The following is a 9,588-nucleotide window of genomic DNA, read 5'->3' as shown; positions in this document are numbered from 1 at the left end:
TGACTTTGAATTTAATTCAGAGTTTTGTAACTAACTAGGCCACTTTAAACATGTGATTTTGGATCTAACCTATGTTTGACAATTTTTAGGGATATAGTCAAATGACTTATGTGGCAATAATTAATATTTGATTTGTCCTTGTTTATTAACAAATTCGTCACTTTATCTCTTTTATTTTTTTTTCAAATATATATATATTTTTTTTTGCATAAAAACTTCAAAAATTCGTATCTTTCTCATACGAACTCGAAATTGAGTGATTTCAGATCCTACAAATTCGTGACATCGAGATCTTCAAAAATAGACCCATTGTGTTTGATGAAAAATTATGTTTAATGCATCATAGTTACATTTCCATTTAATTTTTTGATAATTTAAACAATTTACAGTTATTTCCATATTTAAGGTAGTAACGTGATTTTTCTACATCTATGATATTAAACATGATTTTTCATCAAACAAAATGGATCTATTTTTGAAGATCTCGGCGTCACGAATCCGTAGGATTGGAATCACTCAATTTCGAGTTCATGTGAGATAGATATGGTTTTTTGAAGTTTTTATGTTAAAAAAATGTAGGAAAAAAGCCGGAGAGAGAAAATTACGAATTTGTTAATAAATAAGGGTAAATCGGTCCTTAATTATTGCCACATAAATCTGTTGGCTATTTCCCTAAAAGTTTTGAAACGTAGGTTAAAAACAAAATTCATAGTTTCATTTTGGCTATTTTGCTACGATATCCCCTTTAATTCACTTGGTGTGCTTTATTGTTTACCCGTTTCTCAATAATAATTTGTTTATAAGCGATCCGGAACAAACAAAGATGGAGAGGCGAAGAATGTCATCGCACAGTCAAAGGCCTGGTCTTTCCATAACAGATCTTCATTTTGTCGTACTTGTCGAGATCTTTTGAAAACTTCCGATGATGAGTATTGTGATGTGCAAGTCCGTTTGCAAGGCTTGGCATAGTACGATCTCCCATCAAGAATTTTTTAAGACCCACATGTCACAACCAAAGAAAGGTACATCGATTCACTACACTAGTGACGACATATTCTCAAAAAGCCTCTACTTGTTCGAGAACGATGATCTCAGATTCTAGTATTACTTTTGCATATTGCTAGAAACAGGAAATGTCGAAAGTGCCGTGTCAGCAAACTTGTGAAGGCCAGACAAAAGACTCCATTGAGAAACGCCCAAGATTTGCATAGCATCTTCGAAAACAAGAATAATGAGAAAGAGCAAGAACATTTTGTAGTTGAAGACAATAGAATCTAATGAAAAAAAAAATGTAACAAAATTAAGAAATGATTCAATCGAAAAGCTATATCAATTTGAAACAAGGTATATGATTTCTTTAACAACGAAGAAGATGACATAAAAAACTAAATTACAAAACATTAATCCGTGGATACATTTGTTTTCGAGATCACTTATTCTATTAAAATCGGACAAATTGAAAGATCTACAATGCCAACAAAATGATCTACCTTGCCAGATTGATTTATCTTTGGGGAGATATATCAGCGGCAGAGAAGAAGCTCAACCTTACTTCAACTTCGTAGCACAGTCAATTTTAGATGCAAGTTTGGAAATAAACGAAATTAACTAAAAGGGCAAAAGACACAACAAAACAGTTGTTTATGATAACAAAAGCGTTGAGCAGCTACTCTCGAGAAAAATTAAGGAAAACAGCTGCTGAGGGAATTAGAATCTCGTTATCCGTTAAAAATAAATATCTGAATTGTTTATGGCAAAAAGGTATTTTTGTAATTGTTTTTTTGTTTTCAATATTTGGCACATAATATCTGAATTTAGTGTTGTTCCATAAAAATATAGGAAGAGAAAATACGAGGAATTTAATCCAGTGTGGATGCCAAACACAGTAAGTTCGTGAACCGATGTCCACGTATCGTAGACCGTAACGAAAGAAGTCCCACAATCGTCGCTCTCTCATTGGCTAGATTCTTTGATATCTCCCTCTCTTCTCTCTCCTCGCGCTCTCTCTCTCTCTCATCGCCGACCACTTGCCAAGAAAAAGAGAGCTTTTTCCCTGAGGTAAAACCACCATACCTCTCTCTCTCTCTCCGATCTCCGAGGTTTTACCGTTTTCTCTTCTCGGATTTGATTTATTTTTTGGTTGTTACGGATTACCGTTGTGATTCCGTTTTCGTTGCAGAGAAGGATTCGATTTGAGGGGTTTTCGATTCTATTTTTTGAATTTCGCATCAATGGCTGCGCCACCAGCTAGGGCTCGCGCCGATTACGATTACCTCATCAAGCTCCTTCTCATCGGCGATAGTGGTTAGTATTTTAATTTCACTAATTTGTCATGTTTTTGGTTCGGTTGCGATAAAAGTTCTGGGAGAAGAAAACAGGAATTGCGTCTTTCGAGATCTATTGTTGTTTTGCCCTTTCAATTTTTTTTTTTTAATTGATCAGTATAGTGAATCTGATCTGTTTTTCTCTTGTTCAACATTCGCGTGTGTAACTGTGTAGAACGAAATCTGTTTTTGAGATCAAACCGTAGTTTACATATATTTTTTCTTCCTTTTTTTTTTCCAATTTTTATCACGTCAAATGTTTAATAATGGGTTTTACTTAGCGATATCTAACTTGAGATGCTAAGACTCTCTTCTCTTGGTGTGTTTGACTACATGTATTATGTTGTCGCTCTACTTTTGCTAGTTTATGTTTGAAGATTAAATTTGGAACATGTGTTTTGCATTTCCTTGTACTGTTTATAGTGCCAATGAAATAACCAGTTAGGTGTTTTAAAATCAAACAGATTTTTGTTTGTCTCAAGGCACAGTAGTTTGTTTTACCAGTTTGATATAGTCCGTCTCATAGGCTCCGCCGAACTATCTTTTTTTGTTTTCTTGTTCTTATTTTTGTGTTTCAAAACTACTTTCCTTTTTGCTCCTGTTAGAAACAAATTTAGGTTTTATAGAGCTTTTAGGTATGAATTTGTAACACACCAAATCGTCATCATTGGTGTATCTTCTTCGAGCGGCTAATATGTAAGAGATATATTGCAGGTGTTGGTAAAAGTTGTCTGCTTCTGCGTTTCTCAGATGGATCGTTCACCACAAGTTTTATCACCACGATTGGGTTTGTTTATCTGTATCTTGAACTTCTTAACCAGTATTTGATTCGATGATGATAAGTGTGAAAGGCAATTTACATGAAAAATGTTAGTGGGAATTTACTTGCGAAACTATCTCCAAGACCCTTTTTGTTCTTACAACTATCATTGTTTTTATTAGTGGCTCGGTGGCTTAGCTCAATAGTAAATCCCATGAACAACCCAATAGCTCCTTGTGTTCGAGCCGTCTCTTACGTCTTACACTGTACTATCCGAGTAGTGTCACTTATATTATATCCTTAAATATATTATAGTTAGCAAATACCTCCTTGAACTTTGTTTATTTGTTGACTCACGCATTGTTAGCTCCATATATCTTCATTTCGGTGAGATTATTATGGTTCTTCAATACAGTCAATCCGCCTTCTTATGTTTGAGAAAGATTAATTGAGCTGTTTGGAAGGTATGAAAAAGGTAACTTTGTGAGACACCAATGTCTTTTAAAAAAAAATAGAAAGCTATCTTTATCTCCACAGAGATGAAGCTAGGTATACCCAAAATTGTATACTTTTTCGCTCTGGAAAATAAATACTACTTGTATCTGCAGCAGACGAGGGTCGTGTATTTGTTGTGTCTGTTAAATGCATAGCAAAGTTTGGACCTTATGGGCCTTGGTTTAACATATTAGATGCTTATTGCTTCCTGGTTTTCTACAGCATTGATTTCAAGATAAGAACTATTGAGCTTGATGCGAAAAGGATCAAATTGCAAATCTGGGATACGGCTGGCCAGGAGCGCTTCAGGACAATCACAACAGGCATGTACTTGCGATACAGTCGTTTGGACGTTTTAACATTATATATGATTGTTGGTCGAGAATAAGACATTACCTGATCATTCTCGTGTGCATGCAACAAAATAGAATTTATACAATGTGTTCAGGGTAGTCCTTGAAACGTTGTTATTATGCCGGAGAGGAAAAAGTGAGATTCAGATTATTTGGATGGTCATCTATTTGACACTTTGATTAAGATGGTTATTAATGTGGATATAGAAAGTTTGATGACTGGGATGTATTTGCTCATATCGGCTGTTTTCTGCAGCTTACTACCGGGGAGCCATGGGCATTTTGCTGGTCTATGATGTTACCGATGAGTCTTCTTTCAATAGTTAGCTTCTTGTTACTCCTTATCTCATAATATCTACTTCTATTTAATTTTCTCTGTGAAATAATTTTTCTGATTGCACATAATTTCCCGATTTTATGGAACTATCGTCTTGCATGTGGAATACACGTGACCTTGGTGTCTCTCTTGATGGTAGTTCTTATGTTGGATTGGATTGATGGGTGCAGAAAAATGTTTTTTTTTAAAATTATTTATTCTGCTCCTTTTGTGCTCAATTGAAACTGCTATAATCTTCCTAGGAATTGTTTCATTAATGAATCTTCTTGTGCAGACATAAGGAACTGGATCCGCAACATTGAACAACACGCTTCTGACAATGTAAACAAAATCTTGGTTGGGAACAAGGCTGATATGGATGAAAGCAAAAGGGTATGTCTCTAGTATGAAAGTTTTTACTGCTTTATACTTCATTCTTTCTTGCATGAAAGAAGACTGGATATGTATATGTGCCTGTGCAATGCATTCTTTTATTGTTGTGAAGTTATGTTTCCTTTATTACCTAGAGCAACCAGCTAAATTCTAAACTTGGGCCTTTTTTTTTTTTTTTGCTTTCATTTTTATTAAAGGGTAAAATCTTGTGATTTAAACCCACAACTTTTAAAATGTTGGTGTGAATGTTTACCCAAGTCCACCAGTCTGTTTTCTTTCATGTTTTCACTACTTAGGACGTTGGACATGAAATCTTCTTTCAAATGGGTCAGTTAGGTTCAATAAAATACTAATTTCTTTGTATAGGCAGTTCCGACCTCAAAGGGACAAGCGCTTGCTGATGAATATGGTATCAAGTTCTTCGAAACTGTGAGTAACATGTTCTAAGCTTAACCCCTCATGTATACAACTAAATAAAATGTAAGCAAACACATTTTACCACTATGGTCTACAGAGTGCAAAAACAAATATGAATGTGGAAGAAGTTTTCTTTTCCATCGCGAGGGATATTAAGCAACGACTCGCAGAATCTGATTCGAGGGGTCCCGAGGTTTGTCTTTCCCCTCTTCTATTGATATTTTATTGTCTGCAATTTGAAGAAAAAAAAAGTGTTCATTTGTTTCCGTACAAAGTAACAAGCTTGCGCTTGATGTTTCAGCCTCAGACGATTAAGATCAACCAGACCGACCAATCCGGTTCCAGTGGTCAAGCATCGCAGAAGTCCGCTTGCTGTGGCTCTTAAGTGGAGTTTGAAAGGGACCCAAAAAAAAAGGAAAAAGAAAAAAAAAAAGAAAAAAGAAAAAAAGGAAAGAGGGAAACATTTTGAAGTTTACACTGATCCTGGTGTGAAACTAAATTTGATGGGCTTATTACTTTGGTTGTCCCTCTTTTGTATTTTTAAGCTACCAGCCTTAGCGTTATAGGTAGTCATTATTTTTTTTTTCCCGTTACCTGTTGCCATCGTCCAATTTCTAATTGTGGAATTTATGTAACAAGACTGGTTCTTTTTATATGTCATCATTGCCTTTAAGTGTCGTTTACCTCTTTCTTGATGTAGTGTGCTCAAAAATCCTTGTAGGTGTATTGGAGTCTCACTCCGTACACTTTTACCTTGGAGTCAATATTTTACAATTATTAATTATCAGAACGGATTGTAACATAAATACCCTGATTTTAAAATTATGCTTTGTTTGAATCACATATATGATATATGCATTTGTTTGGGTAGTTCGAGACTATTGATTTTTTTTTTTTTCAAATTACACAGGGAAAATTAAAAAATAATCCATCGTTAGTTACGTAACTCAGTGCAATTTGGTAAATTTCGTATCAACTTTGCTTGTACACAGTAGTATAAATAAATCGAGTTTAATTGAAATTAGCCTAGTTGGTAATTTCACACAATCTCCACTTTGGAGGTCCTAGGTTTAATCTCCATTGTCATTATGTCCTTAAAAAAAATTGAAATTCGTGGTTGAAGTTTTAGTTGTGCTTATTTAAGTTTTTGGTTTTCAATATTAGATGAGAAGTCAAAATTAAAGTCTACATTCTTTCTATCTTGCAATTTTTAGTCTTGTGCTCTTTAATTTTGAGAATAGCAATGGTTACAATGAGCAGAGGCATACTTTCCGTTTATCGTCATTTTTCGACTTCTTTGTCGTTTTCGTCGATTTTTGCCATTTTTAACGTTTGAAAATTAGAACAAAATAACTTTCGTTTTGTTAATTTGAAATGGGGCGGTCTACCTTTTCTTGACCCTTAGTTTACCACTAGACCAAATATACGTGATAAGTTATATACAAGTTTTTTTTTTTAAGTGGCACTATTGATCAAGATTATATGATATATTAATAATGCAAAGCGCATGAGGCACTATTGGCTAAAATTACATAGTTTAGAATAAATCTTAAGGGGGCATTCATTTCTGCAGTCCAAGGAGTTCGAATCCAGGACCTCTCTGTCGAGGTATGTGTGAGATTACCACTAGACCAAACTAGCTACTAAGTTTTTTTTTTCTTTTTATAACAAGTGTGGTAAGAGTTCTAGACAAATTGGCAATATAAAAAAATTAATAAAAGAAAGAAAATAATAAATTTATTACATAATATAAATTAAGTTATAAAATATATTATTATCCATAAAAAATAAATTCATTTTCTATAACCTATTTCATTTTTTTTTTCCAATCTCATATAATAATCTTCATAAAAAAAATATCACTTAATGCATGAACTAGACTTAAATATATTTATATGTAGGTAATAAAAAAACACATTGTAATTTGAGATCAAATACTAAAATTTAATATAATAAACAAACTTTAAATGTAGCTAATAAAAAAAAATTATGAATTGACATCAAATATCCTAAATAAAATAAATTAATTATTTAGGTCCAAATAAATATCTCCTTTTATATTTTGACAAATGTTAGTCTTTTTTAACTTCTTATTGTATCTTTTATCTCTATCTAATATTGTCATATCATTCTTTGTTGCATGTTCTTTCTCTAATCATTTACTCTATTACAAAGGTTTTTATTTTATTTTATATAATTAACATAAAATAATATAATTCATATGTAATATTTTCATGTTGATAATATTATGTTTACTTTAATTTATTTTCTTCTGTTTTGCATGTTATTTATCATGTTTTTGTTATACGAATGATAACATAAGTATTTAGTGCTGTTATCATCTGTTAAGTATAAATTTTTATTTATTTATTTACTATTACTTCAATTTACTATAGCTTTAGATATGTAACAATATTGTTAATTTATTTGTTATTCTGTCAAAACAATTTACAACTTATTTTCTTCAAGCACTTATTAATGTAGAAACAAATATAAATTAAAAATACTAAAACGCGCGGAGGGTGTTATATAAACTAGTATATGCATAAAGGAGAGGACAAATTCACTGTTTATTTTACAGTGGAGTGACCAAAATGTCATTTTAAATTATATTGTTCGGACGAAATTGCCTTCTGATTTAAGAAAAATAACATTTCACCATGAATGATAATAAGTAATTCCCTCAACATCTGATGAAGAAAAAAAATAATCAAACAGACTCTTCGTTTTCTATACACATTCATCATATTATGTAAACACTTTTTTATAGAATACTCTTGCAAATTTTGTAAAAAAAAAATATCCTTCTTAAATCTAGATATTTTTAGACACTTTTTCTCCTCCCCCCAAAAAAATCCAATATAAACTATTTCTTTGCCCATAGTTAGCCATTTTGTATTCGTGACTAACAAATATAATTCAATGATAATCTATCTTCATGTTTTCTTCAAACTTGGGTTTCACTTTGAGGTAATAATATTTTGAATTTTTAATAGCTAAATGTTGCATTCTTATATATATATATATATATATATATATATATATATATATATATATATGTGCGCGCGCGCGCGCCCGCGCGCGCATGTCTTTTTTATTTTGTGATATAAAAATAAACTTGACAATAAATATACCAAAAAACATATATCTCTCTCTCTCTCTCTCTCTCTCTCTCTAATAGATAAATACAATAGACAAAATGAATTATTTTTTTTTTACTCTGCAAAACACATTAGGTGCACCGCTTTGATTTATTTTCTTTTTTCAAATGTCAGTCGCTTCTCTATCCTCGACTCTGATCTTCTCCGCTCATGCCACCGAGTCATAGCACCTCTTCGACACTGGAGATGGTGAGAGTTCTTAAGTGGTAGGGTAGTTGATAGTATTCATGGATAATTTCTCATTATTTGATATTGATACTGACTTCTATTTTTGTGGACTCTATATACTACATTTTAACACATTTAAATGTTTTAGGGAAAATAACACATTTAAATGTTTTAGTGAAATGTCGACTTTAACCTTTGGTTTTCAAAAATGTCGAGATCATACATTTTGTTTAACTAAAATAACGAAATTATACCATAAAATGGATAATAGTGTCACAAATCTCCATTTTATTGATATTAACTCTCATATAAGAAAAACATATTCAAATCCAAAACAGTATCTTAACTTTCAAATTTCCAATTTTGAAATAAAAATAACTTTAAATTGACACTAAATAATAAAATTCATATCTCCCAAGAGATGACTTTATTCTGTGTTCGAATTGCAACTCTGAATCATGGGTTCCCTGTTCGAATCTGTAATTTTGATGACTATCAACTGTCGATTTTTACCTTTTTGCCTCTTTTTGCGTTCTTCACGATTAAGAGACTGTTGTTTATTTTTTATTTTTTAAATAAATTATATATATGACGTGAATGAATAAAGATAATTGATGTTTACATATAAATATTATAGTCAACGTTAATGAAAAGTCAATAAAAATAAGATTTGTGGCACTGTTGTCTATTTTAAGGTATAATTTCGTCATTTTAGTTAAACAGATGGTATGATCTCGATATTTTTGAAAACCAAAGGTTAAATTCGAAATTTCACTAAAACACAAGGTATATATGTGTCATTTTCCCTTCAATTTATTTGAAACACGCATTGTATGTTGGATGATATATTTTTTTAATGCATTGTCAATTGAGTGTTTGAATTAATGCAAAAAGAAAAATTGAGAGTTTGAAATGGTTCATTAAATTAAGGGCACTATAGTTTAATAATCAATAAAAATATTCATGTTTTCGAAATAGTCAACGTTTGTAAACTTTTGGAAACATAGTCAAACAGCCTATGTGGCATAAGTGATAGTTAATAAAAATTACTTATATCTTTTTAAATTTGTCACTACTTTCTCTCTCCTACTTTATTTCCTACATTTTTTTTTTCATAACAACTTCAAAAATCCATATCTATCTCATATGAACTCGAAATTGATTGATTTCAAATCCTACGGATTCGTGGCGCAAAGATCTT

General features: G+C 31.8%; 1 protein-coding gene across 2 annotated transcripts; it reads left to right on the top strand.

The window, feature by feature from the left end:
- Positions 1-1,907: 1,907 nt before the first annotated feature.
- On the top strand, positions 1,908-5,745 carry LOC149379269 (ras-related protein RABE1c). Of its 2 annotated transcripts, none has more exons than XM_089604229.1 (9): positions 1,908-2,058; positions 2,180-2,304; positions 3,039-3,111; positions 3,802-3,902; positions 4,189-4,254; positions 4,544-4,641; positions 5,008-5,070; positions 5,156-5,251; positions 5,360-5,745. In XM_089604229.1, the coding sequence occupies exons 2-9, from the start codon at positions 2,232-2,234 to the stop codon at positions 5,441-5,443; spliced, it is 654 nt and encodes a 217-aa protein (XP_089460355.1). In that variant the 5' UTR covers positions 1,908-2,058; positions 2,180-2,231; the 3' UTR covers positions 5,444-5,745. The 2 variants fall into 2 exon arrangements, with proteins under 2 accessions (XP_089460355.1, XP_089460357.1); XM_089604231.1 differs by having other exon boundaries at positions 1,964-2,058; positions 2,185-2,304.
- Positions 5,746-9,588: the final 3,843 nt, after the last annotated feature.

This window comes from Urtica dioica, chromosome 12 (genome assembly GCF_054948205.1).
Source record: "Urtica dioica subsp. dioica isolate 48M chromosome 12, U.dioica_male_clone48M_v1_H2, whole genome shotgun sequence".
NCBI classification, from domain to species: domain Eukaryota; kingdom Viridiplantae; phylum Streptophyta; class Magnoliopsida; order Rosales; family Urticaceae; genus Urtica; species Urtica dioica.
This window is presented reverse-complemented; position numbering and strand designations above follow the sequence as displayed.

Excerpts from the sequence above, each read along its gene's own strand:
- LOC149379269 (XM_089604229.1), top strand. The coding sequence starts at position 2,232 with ATGGCTGCGCCACCAGCTAGGGCTCGCGCCGATTACGATTACCTCATC. Across the intron at positions 3,112-3,801 it reads AGTTTTATCACCACGATTGG|CATTGATTTCAAGATAAGAA; the intron begins GTTTGTTTATCT and ends GGTTTTCTACAG. Across the intron at positions 3,903-4,188 it reads CTTCAGGACAATCACAACAG|CTTACTACCGGGGAGCCATG; the intron begins GCATGTACTTGC and ends TGTTTTCTGCAG.